This window comes from Phyllobates terribilis, unplaced genomic scaffold, assembly GCF_046119375.1.
Source record: "Phyllobates terribilis strain yellow unplaced genomic scaffold, ASM4611937v1 Scaffold_11__3_contigs__length_659146591, whole genome shotgun sequence".
NCBI lineage: Eukaryota > Metazoa > Chordata > Amphibia > Anura > Dendrobatidae > Phyllobates > Phyllobates terribilis.
The window spans coordinates 475,606,861-475,625,301 of record NW_027362771.1 but is presented as its reverse complement, the minus strand read 5'-3'; the positions used below and the strand labels follow the sequence as shown (position 1 = coordinate 475,625,301).

The 18,441-nt window shown below is 42.6% G+C and overlaps 1 protein-coding gene across 3 annotated transcripts in view; it reads left to right on the top strand.

Moving 5' to 3' along the window:
• Window positions 1-18,441, top strand: part of PCSK6 (proprotein convertase subtilisin/kexin type 6) — a 284,703-nt gene that overhangs the window by 158,268 nt on the left and 107,994 nt on the right. For all 3 annotated transcript variants that reach the window (XR_012251328.1, XM_073653390.1, XM_073653391.1), the window contains exons 7-8: window positions 777-949; window positions 3,070-3,282. Coding sequence is in view for 2 of the 3 variants with exons in the window: in XM_073653390.1 (XP_073509491.1) it covers window positions 777-949; window positions 3,070-3,282 (386 nt within the window). In the remaining variant the exon portion in view is untranslated. The remainder of the gene's footprint in view (window positions 1-776; window positions 950-3,069; window positions 3,283-18,441) is intronic.

The following is an 18,441-nucleotide window of genomic DNA, read 5'->3' as shown; positions in this document are numbered from 1 at the left end:
CCCTTTATTTTTTTGAGCAGTGTATTTTCATGATGAATGAAAAATTTCATAACTTTGTAAAAGAAGAAAAAATTGCTTTTGTCAACATTTTCTGAGACCTATGACTTTATATTTATGCTCGTATTCCTGTATAAGGACTTGTTTTTTGCCTGCCAACCTGTAGGATGTATCTACACCATTTTCGAGTACATGCTACGTTTTTGATCTCACTTGCACAACTTGGTTTTCTTGAATGCAATCTATAACAGTCGGGCTATAAAATAAAGACTACACTGAGTGGTTTTATGGTTCAAGAGGTTTATGGCAGAGCGAAAAGGTTGCAATTATCAAAGTATTTATTCTAATCTGAAGCCAAGAGCCATTTATTGACTTTGGTATTTTAATATATGGATGATTTTTCTCCATTCTAAAGCTACCATGTACTGAGCTATATATCAAAAACAATATATCAAGAATTCCTCCGAAACCAGGGCATACAGTATAAATCAAGTACAATTGTTGATCTTTAAATTGAACCAAGTAAGGGAAACTGAAATGGTGGACGCATTGTTGGTCTTACACATTTTATGGAAAAAAGTGAGAAAAAATGGTTGAGCTAATTATTTAACACGTGAGAAATCAAACGGTTTACAGGAAATTTATACATTTGAGAAGAAAATGCATTTTACAGCAGGCCAGTGTTTGTATGCCACACTCCAAGTCGCTCAGTGCATCTCTCGAGATCAAGACCTCACAGAGTAACGGCAAATAAGCTGAAATATTTTTCATTTTTCCAGGAATCCGCATGTTAGATGGGGATGTTACAGATGTTGTTGAAGCAAAGTCGCTGGGCATCCGACCCGACTACATTGATATTTATAGTGCAAGTTGGGGGCCTGATGATGATGGCAAGACTGTAGATGGACCTGGACCTCTAGCCAAGAAAGCATTTGAAGATGGCATAAAGAAGGTGATATAACTTTGGTATATGAAGCATTTTCTCATATGCTCTCAACCTGTTATGGTAATTCTTTGGGTCTGTTCAGTTCTGAATTGCAGATTTTATGGGGCCTACAGCACAGATTCTGACTATTTTGATGAATAAAATGACAAAACATCAGTAGAAGTCAATAGGGGTTATCCGGGATGGCTTATCATAATGTCACTTTTGCAACAGATCTAGGAAAGCACTCATGCGTCTATTATAAAGTGACATCCCAATCCTAATGTGACCAGTATCAAAGGACATTTAGCACCTATCCATGGGAAATGCAGTAAATGTCTGATTGTTTGAAGGACCTAACCACCAATTCACCATCCAACAATCACTAGACTGGGAGTCAGAAGCTCCGTGTTCCTTCTCACTGCATGCTCATAGGGAGAAGTTAGTTATATAGAACTGTGGATAAACATACAGTATACCCTCTGCCCCATTGTCTATAAGGGGATGGAAACAGGTGAGCAATGTACTCTGCTGTCTCAGTTCTATAGATTTTGAATGAAGCTTCAGTGTTCCTGCTCAATCCCCACTCTCTTGAAATTTTTTTATGCAGTGGGGAACAAGGTGCTTGGGATTGCTGTTCTAGTGACCGGTGGGGTTCCCAGCCCACTGTGTGCAGCCATTTATTGCCTATCCCACAAAAGACATTTGAATGCCCTTTTTGGGTTGTTAAAGAAAAAAGTACTAAAAGTATCTTTTTAATGATCTGTCTTTTAAGAGTACAGTGGCCTCTTTAAGGTAGGTCTTAAAACTATTTTATTTGCTGGAGATGTTTTTCCCGTTTTATTACGCAAGAATATTTCACAGCGCTCTACAGAGATTGTCAACCCCGTACCCAATTAGACACAAATGTTCCCTATCTATTTCAGGCACACACGAGGGACTGCTCCATTAGAAGCCAATTCCTCCCACACTTCAGGATGTTTTTGAAGCGTGGGAGGAAACGCATGCAAAAACAGGGAGAATATACAAACTGCATGCAGATGTTGTCCTCGGTGAGGTTCGAGCCCTGGACTTCAGTGACATTTCTAACCACCGAGCTGGTTTAATAATTTTATTTTGAATGTTATGTTGCTGACGGATCCATTTTACCTGATTTATGACATCAGATTGTGCAACTTTTCCCACTTGTCATTTATTTTGGTTCTCTTAAGAAAAACACATTGAAAATTATTTTGAATTTAAGAATCCTAGTAATGGTCAAAGACATTAAAGCAGTTACATTTTTGTGGCGCATGTGGCATTTTTTTTTACATAAGGAGTTCTTGGCTCACTTCTAAGAACTGCTTCTTCAAGGAAAAACCACAGTGACAATCGGAACAAAATTTCAATGTTTGCTTCAGGTTTTTCAATGCTGTAGTGTTGCTCTGTGCCATGACACCACTTGTACGTGTTAACCTGGTCTTCAAAATGCATTACCCGACTTGAATCATGAGTGTACCAATTATTTTTCCATAAATTTTTTTCTAGTTTTCTTTTAGGTGTTTTGAAGTTAATACTGCATTTTGTGTGTATTGTTTAGAGCTTACACCATCTAGTCAGCATTGAGCAGCGATTATATCCTGTTGGTGCAGAGGGAAATACATGACTAATGGTTTTTCTAGTTATGACATGACTTAATAAAACATTTTCCATTACATGAGCCCATATGGTAAGGGCGTAAACAGCTGACACGCGTGTCACATACTGTTGCGATGTGATAATGCATCAGGCCGGCTATTCGTTTAGGTTTTAGGGAAGCCATCAGGGTCCCCAGTTGTCTGTTCTCAATGGAGAATGAAGCTGCAGCTGTACTGGACTAGTATTCATCCAGATTCCTCAGGAGAACCCTGGCTTTGAGCCACATGGCATCTAGACACTTGCTCCATCCGACCATCCTTTATTCGCTCTTCTGGGACATAGCTGACAGAATGGCGTTGACAGGATTATGAAAGTCTTTTTAAAAGCATCAGTTAATATTAATTACAAAGTCTTCCGATATTCATATAGGGCAATAAGAAAAATGTATCTGCTATCACATTATGACATCTTGTTCAATATGTGCCCATTTAGTGGTTCCTCTAACTGAAATAAAAATGTTTGGCTTATAGGGTCGTAAAGGATTGGGCTCCATCTTTGTTTGGGCATCTGGGAATGGTGGTCGTGAAGGGGACTACTGCTCCTGTGATGGATATACCAACAGCATCTATACAATCTCCATCAGTAGCACTACTGAAAATGGATACAAACCATGGTACTTGGAAGAATGCCCATCTACTCTGGCTACAACCTACAGCAGCGGTGCCTTTTATGAGAGGAAAATAGTAAGTTGTGTTGGACTGTAGTCTAAATAATATATCTATTTGTAAGAATACGAAGTAGTCCCTACCTTTTACTGTATTTGTTTCATACTCTATTAAGAAGACGTAAATTTGGTTTGTATGACAGCTCCTTACCAATGAGACAGTAGAGTGGCTCTAACTGTAGAAAATCCATCCAGCCCATGTGATGGTCGGCCATTCATTTGTTTAGCCCACTTGTGATATTACAATGTATGACCATCTGTGATGGCCCAATGATAATTTGAAAGAGGGGTTATTGTGAGCTTTTTTTACGAAATTGTGTTGTTTGCATCAAGACTTTGTTGAAATTTCATTGAATCTATTCTTCCTTATACCCGTGACCTTGGCTGCAACACAACCTCAAAGCATGATTGATTCACAACCATGATTAATGGTTGATGAGATGTTATTTTCCTGAAATTCTGTGCCCTTTTTTTCTACACACATACCTTTGATCATTGTGGCCAAAGAGTTCTATTTTAACCATAAGTCCACAGGACTTATTTCCTAAATGCATCAGGCTTGTTTAGATATTCTTTTGCATACTTCAGACATTGAATCATATGGTGAGGACAGAGAAGAGGTTTTCTTCTGATGACTCTTCCATAAAGGCCATATTTGTGCAGGTGTCTATGAAGAGTAGAACAATGTACCACAACTCCAGAGTCTGCTAAGTACAGGTGCATCTCGCTAAATTAGAATATTATAAAAAAGTTAATTAATTTCAGTTCAATACAAAACGTGAAACTCCTATATTATATAGTCATTACTGAGTTATCTATTTCAAGTGTTTATTTCTGTTAATGTTGATGATTATGGCTTACAGCCAATGGAAACACAAAAGTCATTATCTCAGTAAATTAGAATATTTTATAACAACTTGAAAAATGTTTTTAAAATGCACTCAATACTTGGTAGGGGCTCTTTTTGCATCAATTACTGCATCAATGCGGCGTGGCATGGAGGCAATCAGCCTGTGGCACTGCTGAGGTGTTATGGAAGCCCAGGTTGCTTTGATAGCAACCTTCAGCTCGTCTGCATTGTTGGGTCTGGTGTCTCTCATCTTCCTCTTGACAATACTCCATAGATTCCCTATGGTTTTAAAGTGAGTTTGCTGGCCAATCAAGCACAGTGATACTGTTGTGTGTAAACCAGGTATTGGTACTTTTGGCAGTGTGGACAGGTGCGAAGTCCTGCTGGAGAATAAAATTTCCATCTCCAAAAAGCTTGTCAGCAGAGGGAAGCATGAAGTGCTCTAAAATTTCCTGGTAGACGGCTGCGCTGACTTTGGTCGTGATAAAACACAATGGACCTACACCAGCAGATGACATGGCTCCCCAAACCATCACTGATTGTGGAAACTTCACACAAGACCTCAATCAGCTTGGATTGTGTGCCTCTCCACTCTTCCTCCAGATTCTGGGACCTTGCTTTCCAAAGGAAAATTGGAACTCTGGGACCTTGTGGAGTGTTTCAATGACTGCCTTCTGGACATCTGTCAAGTCAGCAGTCTTCTCCATGATTGTAGAGCCTACTGAAACAGACTAAGGGACCTTTCTAAACGCATCGGAAGCCTTTGCAGGTGTTTTTTTGTTAATTATTCTAATTTACTGAGACAATCACTTGTGTTTTAATTGGCTGTAAGCCTTAATCATCAACATTAACAGAAATAAACACTTGAAATAGATCACTCTGTTTGTAATGACTGTATATAATATATACGTTTCACTTTTTGGATTGAAGAACTAAAATAAATTAACTTTTTGATGATCTAATTTTGTGAGATGCACCTGTATTTCTGAAGTGTTTTGCAGTCAAGCGGGGGTTCTGATTTGCCACTCTAGAGATCCTACGAGCAGCTCACTGAATTTTGCTTGGTCTTCCAGACCTTATCTTGACCTCCACTGTTCCTGTTAACTGCCATTTCTTAATTACATTTTGAACTGAGGAAACAGCAATTTTAAGCCGCTTTTCTATCTTCTTATAGCCTTCTCCTACTTTGTGGGCCTCTACCATTTACATTTTCAGAGTGCAAGGCAGCTGCTTAGAAGAACCCATGGCTGCTGTTTTTGGCACAAGGTTAGAGGAAGCTGGGTTTTTATAAAGCTTGGGAAATTTGCATCACCTGGCCTTTCCTAATGATGATGGTGAACAAGCCATAACCCTAATAGGCTAATTAAGGTCTGAAACCTTGGTCCCGTGTGAACGTAGCCTTACTTTGGTGTACAGTTAGTGTGGCACATAAATATTCACCCACCAGAAAACTCTAGACACATCCTTTTATATTATTCTAGTGATTTTTTTATGAAAGATGTTCATAAAACAATCAAAACATCTGACCTCTTTGGACTTTTTATTCGTATATGCAGAATTACAGAAATTGTCAGCTAGATGCCTATAGTTAAAAAAGCCAAACAAGGCAAAACTAAATTCACATAGCTTTTAAATTTAACGTTTGGTATTATAGGCTGGGAAATCCTGCCTGAGTACATGTCAAATTTATTCATAATAGATCAAGAGACTGTCCTTTTTGCTGTGGTCAAATAGGTATGCACTTTCCTAGTCTATTAGGACTCCGTGTTTGAGGCCACTGTATACTCTACATCAGTGTGAAAAAATTACTGCCCACTCTGTTGTGCCTCCTTGGGTTATTCCCAAAATAAGTTCTTTCCTATGGCGAATGAGTATGCATTGCTACACCAATAGGTGCAGTCATTAGTGTTTGTATTTCTCACAGATCGGTAATGTTGGCTATTGTGGATGAAATGTTCTGCAAACCTTGCAAAGCATTATGGGGAAGTCCAATTTGCTCATCTATAGGAGAGGGGTTAACTTGTTGATCTCCGGGAGTCTGACAGCAGTTAGCCCAATGCTCCTGTGACCCGTGATCTGGATCCCTAGAGTAGGCCTCTGCAAAATCCTGTCTTAAGTGGAATGAATATTGCTCCACAGGGCTTTGCATAGCTTGGCCTGCGCTCTATTCATGGTCTATGGAACTTTGGATAAAGCAGCATAGAAAAAGGAATCCAGCTCCACGGAATTAACTTTTCTTCATTAGTGAATGAATTCTGTTCCCATGTCATATCAAAAATATAGCATAAAGTGACTATGAAGTTAGTGCACAGTCCATGACTCGATGGTCAGATGATAAACCAGGCGATCTATGCGATTACTGGTGTTATCATCTGCTTACCATTGTCTTCAGGTACAGATGCTTTTCTGCGCTCTATAACCACATAAGCAGTGACGGAGAGCTGTTTTTCCTTTTACGGTTTATGGACTGTGTGTGGTGGGACACTGGGGAGGCGCCAGATGTTGCAGAAGGGCCAGCTGGGGTGTGTAGCCTCACTGGCAGCAGATAATGATGTCACGGTAGCTGAAGTGCGTCCCTGGACCCCTCAACACTTCCCTCGTGTCAACAACAATTTCAAAAGCGGGAGGTGGCACTCGTGGATGGCATAGAACCCCCTGGTGGCACTCCCGTAGCGGTGGTGTCTGGGTGCAAGTTTGGGAGTGACCGTGATGGTGCAGTCTCAAGCAGCCAGACACTCAGGTGAACTTGTAAACTTAACAATTTTACTGCATGAGGTAACGGGGTACGGTCTCTCTTAAAGGCAAAGTTCACAGTATATTGTGCATACGGAAGTTATGGTTTTCTCCTCATGAGACAAGCATGGTTATTGTCCAAGGCAGCTGGAGCAGAGTTCTCTTCACTTGCTAGTAGAGGAAATGCTATGCACAGTCCATGAGTGAGAGCCCTGAGCTGGGAGGCTCCTCCCAGCCATTGCTATGGCCACCAATTGTTGTGAGGAGAATAATCATTACTTCATATACACACATTGGCCAGCAGATGTCAGGAAAGTACAATTTACAATGCAATGTATTATATCCCCTAATTCAGTGCACAAAATGGAACAAATCTAGTACAACACTTCAACTGTATCATTTAGCAGCAGTAGAACGGGTACCAGGATGCCACATTATGGATAAAGCAAAGAGTTCTGTGTGACCATTTTCTACAATCGCATTGCCAATGGAGCAGAGGTCGAGCACATGCACCTCCTCCTCATTCAACACTGGCCTGTAGAGCTCTGTACTCTGTGTCACTTGGGTTTTATATGGTCCAGCCATTTTTTTTACAATAAAGATATACCTATAAAGCTGCATGAACTGGACACCAGTCCGTATCTGTATACCTTGTGTGTGTACTGTATATATACAGATACAAAGTGCTTCTGAGTGCATTTAGAGAGTAGGAAACATATGAAAGGACTGGATTCTGAGTCAAAATATAGGATGTGAGAATAGTTAGGCTTGTGAGGTGATGTGATAAAAATATGTATTTTCAAAGCATGCTTAAAGAAGTTGTCCACTACTTTATATGAACCCCCCAATGTATCCCCCCGGGGACTAGAAGTGTTTTTGTAAATACCTTGCGGTACCTTTTCTGCCTCTGAGCGGCGCTATTGGTGGCTGCTCAGAGGCATCACGTGACCCATCACTGATGTCACGTCAAGTGAGGTGTGACATCAGTGACGCGGTCCCTGCGGTGGACGCTGGGCTGTGAGCGGGGTTACCACGTGCATTACACCCAGCATCCACCACGCGTTTTCCCAGTGAATGAGGAGAGGGAGAGCGCACGGTGGATGCCGGGTGTGACGCGTGGGGGTAACCCCACCCACAACCCAGCAGCCACCGGTGGAACGCGGAAGAGGGACCCTCGGCTGCAGCCTAGACTTGTCGTGACGTCAGCGGATGTCAGAGCCGGCTGCAGCCGGGGGTCACGTGATACCTGTGAGCAGCTAGTGATAGCGCCGCTCACAGGCAGAAAAGGCACCGCAAGATATTTAGAGAAACACTTATGGGCCCTGGGGGAATACATTGGGGGATCATATAAAGTAGTGGACAACCCCTTTAAAACTGTAGACACTGGAAATTAAAACCATATACTACAATCTTTACCACCTCAAACATCTTTTATTGTCTTCCATAAACTCTCTAGAACATACTACCTGAGACAAATAGATTAAAAGGGAATCTGTCACCATTTTTGTCATGTGTCAACTAAAACTATCCCCTTATTCAGAGTCTGTGCTGTGTTCCATAAATGGTTATATAACCCCCTGACTCACCCTGTAGACCCTCCAAAAACCTTTTAAAGTTCTCCCGCCCTTTATGTTAATCCGGTCCCATGGGCATCCATTCTCACTTATACAGGGGGAGTCAGGGGCTTATTTAACCATTTATGGAATGCAGCACAGGCTCTGATTAAGGTGATAGTTTTAGTTGACACATGACAAAACTGGTGACAGGTTCCCTTTTAATCTAATTGTCTCAGGTAGTATGTTCTAGAGAGTTTATGCAAGACAATAAAAGATGTTTGAGATGGTAGAGATTGTAGTATATGGTTCAGATAATGGAGGATGATGTTAGATCGTTAGCAGAATTGAAATGAGGCAGCAAATGTAGCAAGGTGCAGCACTGTGGAGAGCTTTGTGGGTGAGAGTGATAGAAGTCTGTTGCATTCTGAAGTGAATGGGCAACCAGTACAGTGACTGTTGCAGGGTGGGGGCATCTGTGTAGTGGCTGGATAGTATGAGCCCGGCTGCTAAATTCAGGATAGATTTTAGAGGGGAGTGGAGGTCAGGAAGACCTATTTAGTATTGACTTGCAGTGGTAGAGACTAGAATGTATCAGAGCGACAGTAAAAGTTTTTGCCATTTTAATAGTAAGAAGGCAAGTTTTGGAGATTGTATTTGACGTGCAGGTGACATGATTGAATGAGTGATTGGATATAAGTAGTGAAGCAGAGAACTGGCAAATATGCCAAGATAGTTGGCATGCTGTCTGGGAGTTACGGTAGCATCACATACAGAAAATGACTTAGGCTTAGAATAGGTAAGTATAGGGAGGAAACATTTGTTCAGTTTTGGAAATATTCTGTTTCAGATCAAGTGGACCTGTTGATTGAAACAGTGGATAGTCAGTCACTGACAGTAAGCAAAACAGGATTTTGCTTCTGATTTGCTTTGAATTTGCAAGATCCTTTCCTGCTCTGCACTAGTATCTATTGGCTCAGCGCGGTCACGAACTGCTGTCGGTGATCCGGTTTCCGGTGACAGCGCGTCAATAAAGCAGCTTTTCTTCTGCCCTGCTCTGTGAACAGTGTCCCTGACTAAATCATGCCAATGAACAGTTGGCTCCCTGCTGCCTAACTGTGGGGAGCTGGCTGTCCTTATACATGAAGTTGACAGTGACACAACGTCAACATAGCAGATAGGAAGTGAAAGAGCTGATCTGTTGACGTGTGGTCAAATGTAGCCAAAGCCTTAGCAAGAACACATCATCATAGTGCAGAACAGGTAGTGGTTAGCAACTACCTGCCGGTAAGTTCCTATCACCGTAGCTAAAAAAAATCCAAATCCCGGATAACCCCTTTAATATAAAACCCAAGTCACTTAACGTCATTACAGGGCTATTATTGGTAATCTTTTTTTTTTTTTTTTCCCAACGACCACAAAAAGTTGTATTGCGTTAGTGTCACCATTTCCAATCCTATTGCACTTTGCTGCATTTGACCATCGACATAAAAACTAGTTTCCTTGTGAAGCATGGTGCACTAAAACATTTTCTGCTCTGAGTTTTGAGCATTATGGCAATAACAAGTGATGACATTATGGAGATGGAAATCTTCACTTGTTTTATTTATTTTTACCACTTGGTTAATGACTTGAAAAGATTCTCAATCTATCTTTCGATATTCTTGCAGCTGGACTGACATCCAATTACCCATTTACAATTTCGAAAGCATGTTCACGGCTGTGCCGGTATTTCCATTTAAATATTAAAGGACAGACTCTCTGCCTCACTAATTGGGTGGAAGGATGCTGAGAGAGTGCGATAATTAATGTACCTGGTATTTCAGGTTCATGCCTTAATTCTGTATATTTATGACTTCAGATAAATGTCTCCCTTTTAAACGTGCTTCATATATACTAAAGGAGGCGTTAAATGGCAGAAAGCACTCAGCCATTTAATGTTTTTGTTTTCTTACTGTTGCAGACGATTCAGAAGTTTAATAGTTAGGAGACAAAAGAGTAGCAAATAGTTGAAGGATTTTACTATCAAACTTGTGCTGTAATTGTGCAATTAATATGCAACATGATCCCGTATGTTTTATAAGGCACAACTTCACCCTAAGAGAAAAAACCCAGCGTGAGTTCCAAAATAACCTGAGCCGCCTTATAAATCATTAATTAAACAAGAGCGGTGTTTTGGTAAACCCCTTTGAAATCTGCTATATGTATCATGCTGAAATCGAAATTTTATGGACTGGGAGCATTATGCTTCGGGAAAATACATAGGTTTGCCACATTTATAAAATATGCATAGGCTGTGATTGTGCTGGATTGAGTATATATTGCTACATGAGCAGGTGCAGTCATTACTGTTTGTATTAATCACAGATGGGTAATGTTGGCTCTTGTGGACTAAATTATCCATGATCCTTGCAAGGCATTTTGGGAAATCCAGCATGCGTATGCTTCCCATCTGTAATCTTAGCAAGACGCTTGTTGGATACACACTACAGGTTGAACCTATGTGTTACACGCACACCACTAGGTTCAGATAGGGCGAGACGGGTTTCATGAATTCTTTGGAATCCTGGGGGAACCATTACTCAGGGTGACCATAGGCTGCAGCTTCTCTCAGGCACACGATAGATTCAATTGCTGACCAGACACATCAGACAACAGTCTTTTTCAACAGCTTAACAGTGGAATTTTTCTGAAGCCCGGCCAGTGCAATTCAGGGATATTACAGCAACAATCTTCATTACAGTACAGTCCGAGTTTCTTGAGCAACCGGCTGCAGTAACAATACAGTAGTTTCTTCACAAGGCACAGTATTAGTCTCTTCCGTAGCATAATTCAACATAGATTAGATCTCTTAGCAGCACACTTCTATGCATATACAGCCACAGGCTTTTCTTTCACAAGGACACAATAGTACACAGCATTCTTTATCCTGCATGGAGATGGAGGGGTTGAGGGTTTGATGAGGGAGATGATCCCTGTGACACAATTCCTTCCAGTCTTTCTCTTCCTGCCTGATAATACTGTTAGATCAAGGAGTCTATCTAACCTGTGTTTAGCTTCCCTCCTGACCTGAAATTCTGTTCACTTGCCTTCTGTAAGATGCAGATCATACACCACCTTTCCCTTCGGCTCTAGCCAGACAGTAAACTACTTCCCTACAACTCCCCTGGGGCTCTGCTAAAACACTCCCTGTCTCCTGTCACTGTGTTAACCCCTCTAGTTGCTGGATTCTTCTGGAGCACAACACTTCCTGTCTCCTGTGCTTGTTACTTCTAATAGTTGCTGGATGCTTTTGAAGCAACAGCACTACTTCTAAATGTCACACTCTTCCCTCCTTTTTGAATGTTGTCCTCGACATTTGTTTTAATTGGTCAATCTGACCAATTCTGAGACAGTGGTGAAAGTTGAATAGCTTCATATACAGATTGGCATTGTCAAATTGATATAACGTTCATAAACATTGATAACAAACTATTCTTACGACCTTTTACTTGTAGGACCCCCTGTAAGAAATAAATAGTGATAAGCGAGTATGCTCGGTTAACCCTTGCACCGAGCATTTATAGAATGCTCGGGCTTTAAGTTTTCGTCGCTCCGTGAACATGATTTGCGACTGTTTGACATATTTAATACATGTGAGGAATGCTGGGAAAACAGGCATTCCTCACATGTACTAAATCTGTCAAACAGTTGCAAATCATGTTCACTGAGCGATGAAAACTTAAAGCCAGAGCATTCTATAAATACTCGGTGCTCGGCCGAGTATACTCTGCAAAAGGGTTAACCGAACATACTCGCTCATCACTAGAAATAAACAATTAACACAATTAAAACAATCAGCATCTCTTCAGCTGGAGCTTTTTGTACGTCTTCAACCAGCTCTCACTAGGCTTTAACAGTTCTTTGTTTCTACAAAGTCTTTTAAGGAAAATCAAAGCATGAAAACAAGTCTTTCCAGTAGGCAACATCTTCCATACTGCCTCTCAGTGGTGAATACCACTCCAGTGGGCTTACCTGGTCCGTAGGCAGAGATACCTGTTTCCAGTCGACCGTCCTTGGCACTTGACTCTGTTCACCAAGTGTCTCATACGTCAGCATCACGGGCCTCCTCAACTTCTCGAGTCGACATCCTCCTAGTGGGTTGTTCCTCAGATACCACGAGTTCTTCGGTCACAGAAGTTCCTTCCTCTGCACTCATTTCCCTTGCTTCCTCAGATGCTCTTGGAGCTGCCTCTGTAAGTTCCTGTACTTCTCCTGAATTGCCTGTTTCCGCACGGTCAGGTAATTCCGCTCCTCCTGAGTTTCGATTGGTCTCTTCAGGGACCAGTGTTCGATCGTCCGATTTGAATTGGATTTCATCTGTACTCCTTGGTACAAACTCTGGAGCCTCGGGACTTAGTTCACTCTCCTGAGGATGGTACATCCCTCTTCTTGCCAGTCCGAGAAATATAACTGTGTGTTGTTCTTCATTGGAACTTTCAAGGTCACTATCCACCTCCAGAGCTTCAGTCTGTGGTGGTCCCTTAGTCGATCTCGGATTATGTCAGTCTACTTCTGGGAAGACGTGTAGTAGTAAATTCCGATGACTATTCTAGTTTCTTGTCTCCTGTTTCCAATCGGATTTCATACACTGGGCTGTCATCAGCTTTCCTCCTTACGACCACATACACCTTGTCTTCCCAGTATGAACAAAGTTTTCCTGGACAGCTTTTCTCATGTACGTTCTTGACTAGCACCCTTCTCCCTGGTGCCAATTCTGCTCCATAAGATTTTCGATCATAGTACTCCTTACTCTTGCTCTGTCCTTGCATATAACCACTTTGGACGCTATGTTGTATGCCTCTGCCATCCGTTCCTTCCATTTCCGAACATACTCCGGATACGTTCTGACACCGGAGTATCGAACATGATGTCGATTGGCAGTCTTGGCGATGGTCCCTACTATAGGAAGAAGGGTGAGTAACCCGTTGCATCGCTCTTTGTACAGTTATAGGCATGTACCACTTTTGACAGAGAACTCTTCCAGTCTTTCTTCTCGTCAGCTGTTAAAGAGTGCAACATCGACAATAATGTCCAGTTAAAACGTTCCACTTGTCCATTACCCTCTGGGTGATAGGGCATTGTGTGGGATCTCTGAATTCTACAGTACTTTCCTAGCTTGGCAAAGAGCTAGTTCTGAAATTCTCTTCCTTGGTCATGGTGTAACCTCGTAGGGAACTCAAACCTCAAAGCAAAATCATGGAAGATCTTCTCTGCCGCTGTTCGAGCAGCTTTATTGGTGGTGGCATATGCTTGGGCAAATCGAGTAAAATGGTCCATCACCAGCAATATGTATTCGTAACCACCCTTACATGTCTCGAGGTGTAGAAAGTCTATTGAGACCATCTCAAATGGATATGTAGTTTGGATGTTGCCCATAGGTGCCCAGGTTGATGTGTTGGGACGTTTATCTTTCAGGCACCCACACTCCCTGGTCACGTACCTCTCAATATCTCTCTGCATGTACGGCCAGAAGAAACGTTCACGGATCAAGTTGGTTGTCCTTTCCACTCCCAGGTGTCCCATGTTTTCATGGAGTTCTTTGAAGACCAACCTAGGGAATACTCTGGGTAGTACCAACTGCCGGTTTTGTCCTCCTTTACGATAGAGGATACAGTCTTCACTGTGGTAGAGCTTGGTCCATTCTTTAACTAAAACAGATACTGCTGGTGTCTCATTATCTCTCTCCTGTTTACTTGGAAACTGATTTTGGTCCACATAGTAGTATTCTAACAATTATCTGATCTTTCTGTTGTGCTCTACAGATTTTTCCTTTTGGTAGTTGTTGAATGGACAGGGGGTGATCTCGTTCTCTAACTTTTATGGTGGTTTCCACCGTCAACGGACACCACAATGGTGTGTCTTCCTCTTAATAAGCTTGCACTGCTTGGGTAGTGCTCTCAATTGCTTCCAGACTGACTTTCTCTGAGCATTCTTGCATGAACTCCTCAGGCTCTAGTGGCATTCTCGACAATCCGTCAGCATCCACATTGCATTTTCCTGGCCTGTACTTGATGCTGAAATTGAAGTCAGCTAGTTCAGCGACCCATCTCTGACCCATTGCATTCAGTTTGGCTGTAGTGAGGACATAGGTCGAAGTGTTGTTGTCAGTGTATACCTCAAACTCTTTGCTGTAGTAGAGATGACCTCTAAATCGTTCACAGATAGCCCATTTCAATGCCAGGAACTCCAATTTTCCGGAATGTAGATGGTAATTCTTCTCGACGTCTGTCAACTTTCTAGAACCGTAAAAGATGAGTCTCAATTATCCATCTTGATTCTGATACAGGGCAGCTCCCAGTCCAACTTGAGGAGTGTCACAATGAAGAACAAATGGTAAGTTGAAATCAGGATATCCCAAAATGGGTGGTTTTACCAGGTAGTCTACTAGTTCTTCCTATACCTTCTGGTGGTCTGCTGTCCAGAGAATGGGCTGTTGGGACGAAACTGCGTTGTTTCTTTTAAGGCCCATGCTACCCACGTTCTTCTTTTTCTCCATGGGTGCTGTTAACTCTGTCGCCCCCCCCCCCCCCCAAGAGAAGGTATAGCGAGGCTGCAATCCTGGAGACGTTCCGAACGCAAGTAAGATAGTAGGAGGGGAATCCTAAGATCTGCCTCAAATCCCCGACAGTAGAGGGCCGCTTGTCTTTTAAGGCCAGTACTGGAGAGATTTCTGCTGGGTCCATGGTATATCCTTTGCTGGACACAATTTTCCCTAGAAATTGGACTTTAATTTTGAACAGTTCACACTTCTTTGGAGTCAACTTAACTCCGTGTTGTTGATACCGCTGTAATACGGTCCTCACGTGTTCAACATGAGCCCGGAAGGTTTTGCTGTGTACCACATTGCCATCCAAGTACGGCGGCAGATATCGTCCCTCAATCCTTCCAAACAGGTCTCCATGCTCCTCTGAAATTCTGCTGGAGCTGAACTGAGCCCAAACGGTATGTGGATCCACTCGTATAACCCCCACGGTGTGATGAATGCTGTCAAGGGTCTACTGGACTCTTCGACAAACCCTTGATGGTATGCTTTACCCTGATCGAGGAGAGAGAACCAGGTACTTCCTACTAGGCTATCCAGCATATCTTGAATCTTTGGTACCTGGTGCCGATCAGGTACTGACTTTTTGTTTAGTTCCCGGTAATCACAGCAGAGTCTCAACGTACCGTCCTTCTTCCTAACACAAACAATAGGAGAGGAATAAGATGACTTTGACTTTTGGACCCAACCTCTGTTGATTAGATCTTGTAAATACTTTCACTTCATGGTGTAATGGTTTCAGCACAGACATGTAACTTCTGGTTACTGGGGTCGTGGCTTTCAAATTGATTTTCAACTGCAACAACGGGATGCAGCCTATATCCGAGTCTTCTTTAGAGAATGCATGACCCTCTTCTCTCAGCATTTGTTTTGCTATCGCTATATCTTCAGCTCACAAGTGTTCCAGGGATACTGGGGGATCCCAGGACCCTGAGTTGGGTCGTGCAATTTCCTCCCCTGGGCAACTCCTGTTCCTTGGTGGGGAGACTGAATTCACGGTAGACCCCTGGGCGGGTCTCACACTGGCTGGATATACAGTTTTAACGGTTTCGATGTGACCTAACAGTCTTTGGATCCAGTCTAATTTCGTGTTTCGTAGTATTGATCACCGGTACTGTCACTCGAGCAAACCCACCAGTAGGAATCGTAAGCACAGTCTCACCTTGAACTATGCCTTCTGGAAGTTCTGAGGAGTCTTTTGGCACGAACAGTCTTTTCTGGACTTTTCTTCCTGGTTCTTCCCGGACTCCACATCTCACCCCCACCATTTGGTTTGCAGTGATGATAGTTGGGCACCAGCCTACCTTGACTTCTTTTAGGTCCATTGTATTCTGTGCTTTTACTCTGAACCACATTTTCCACCACGGTGTTTGGTATGGCAAGTGATGTGGCAATTGCATCCACCACCAGCGTCCCTGACTTGTGTTTCCTGATTACCTCACTGATTATATTATAACTCAGGATAGAATCCGTTGCCACGTTCTGATCGCTGGTCACGAGAAAAGATACCAAAAGCTCAATGGTGTTGCTGTTGTTTGTGGCCCTCAGTTGGAAAGCCACTTCCACCCAGCCTATGAAAGGGATTTTGGTGTGGTTGACAGCTTTGACGTGGAGTTCCACTGGTCCTAAGAGTTCTTATACATGCCTTCAGTCGCTAAGTGGCAGGTAGCGCCTTCTCCATTCTTCATTTAAAAGGCTTTCTTGGGCTCCTGTGTCCCAGAGTGCTTTTACCAGGAGTCATCTAGCTGTTACTGTATAATGCACCTTTCACTGATTAGGCTGATGAGGCTATCTTTACTGACAGAGGAATCCTCCTCCCAGGAGTACATCATTTGACCTCCGCACTGGGCATTAAGTAACTGATGCCCCTGTCTCTCTTGCAACTTTTGTAGACGGGAATACACTTGGGGATATTACTGACGCAGCAGTTTTACCTCATGGGGTTTGGTGAGATTTGAATTTGCTTCTTCAGCCTCCTGCGTGTCGTGGTTACCAGTCGTCCCACACTGGCAACCTCCTGTCTTTTAACCCAAACGACCGTAACCATTGGCATTCCTTCTCATAATGTCCTTCCTAACCACATCTTAGACAGTGGACACGCACCATACTCTGATTTGATGAACGGCATGCATCAGAAGCTGGGTATCTTCTGTTTTGGAACCTACTTCTGGGTCTGAGGGATACAGGTTCTGGCCTGGAACTAATCCACTTTTTCACCTCAATCAACTCTGCTTGCAGTTCTCCTATTACTTCCTCCCAGTCAGCGCTGGCGGTCCTCTTTTGTTGGTGATTTAAGGTTCCCTCTCGGAGGTGGCACTGGAGAGTTTCCGTGATGATCTTTGGACTGGCCACCAGCGGTCTCCAACTTCAGCTGACTTGTTTTGGTGATTTTAGGAGCAGTGCCTTTCTTTAACTTCTGTTCTCTCTCTGATTCCAAACTAGTTGCTTCATTCATTTTTTCAATTAGGACTTCGTCTGGAATGCCAGGATCTTCTAGGTACTGTTTCAGCTGCAACTTGATGTCTTTGCTGATTAACCCCGTTCCCATTGATCTCAAGAACTTCTTCTGGACTAGTACAGCATCAAACTTCTCCTCCGCTTCTACATCTCTAGATGCAAACAGTCTATCCTTCAGTTCAATTGCTCTGAACAAGAAACTTTGGGGTGATTCATTATTTTTCTGTGAGAGGTTAATGAGTCGGTGGAACAATTCTAAAGTACTCTCTTCTTTATAGTGCCCTTTTAAAATCATCTTCTGCTGTTGCAAGGTCAATTGACTCTTTATTTCTATCATACTACGGAGGTTCAGTCCTGGGCTGATCGCTTTCACACCACCCCCACGACGATCTCATCTGGCTGGTAGCCTTTCTGTAAGCCTGCATCGATCTGGTGCAACAAGTTCATATAAGACAGTTTCTCTTTCTTTTCACACTCTCCAATCTGTCCCAGGATCTTGAATTCTTTACTTATGGTAATTTGTGGTGTTAGGACTGTCTTCCTGATTTATCTAACCCGAGCAGGGTAAAGGTTCTGTCTGAGTATGTCACCCGTTCAGAGGTTTTGGTAGATTCCCGCAGCGCTGTTAAGGCTTTGAGTTGTTCTGTTAATTCCTGTAGTTCAGTCTGCGGATGGAGATTCCTGCTTTTGGTAATTGGTGCTGCCCCTCCATCCTCTAACTTCAACCTGGTTAGCAACTGTTAGCTCCTGGAGGAGCTTTCCCATGACGTCTTCAGCTTCTTTCTCCCCCAGCTCTTCCATTTTTGCATTAATGGCAGCTAACAGTTGCCTGCGGTTGTGTGCTTTAGAAATCTGTTCTTCTGACATCTTTATATGTTCTTCTCCGGTTTTCAATTATTCACAGGTTAACTGAAGAAGCAGCAGCTCTCTAATTCTGTCCATTTGTATTTCCACATCCATTGCTGCTAGTGAGTTTTCTTTAGGGCTGGTCCCCTTTAACTG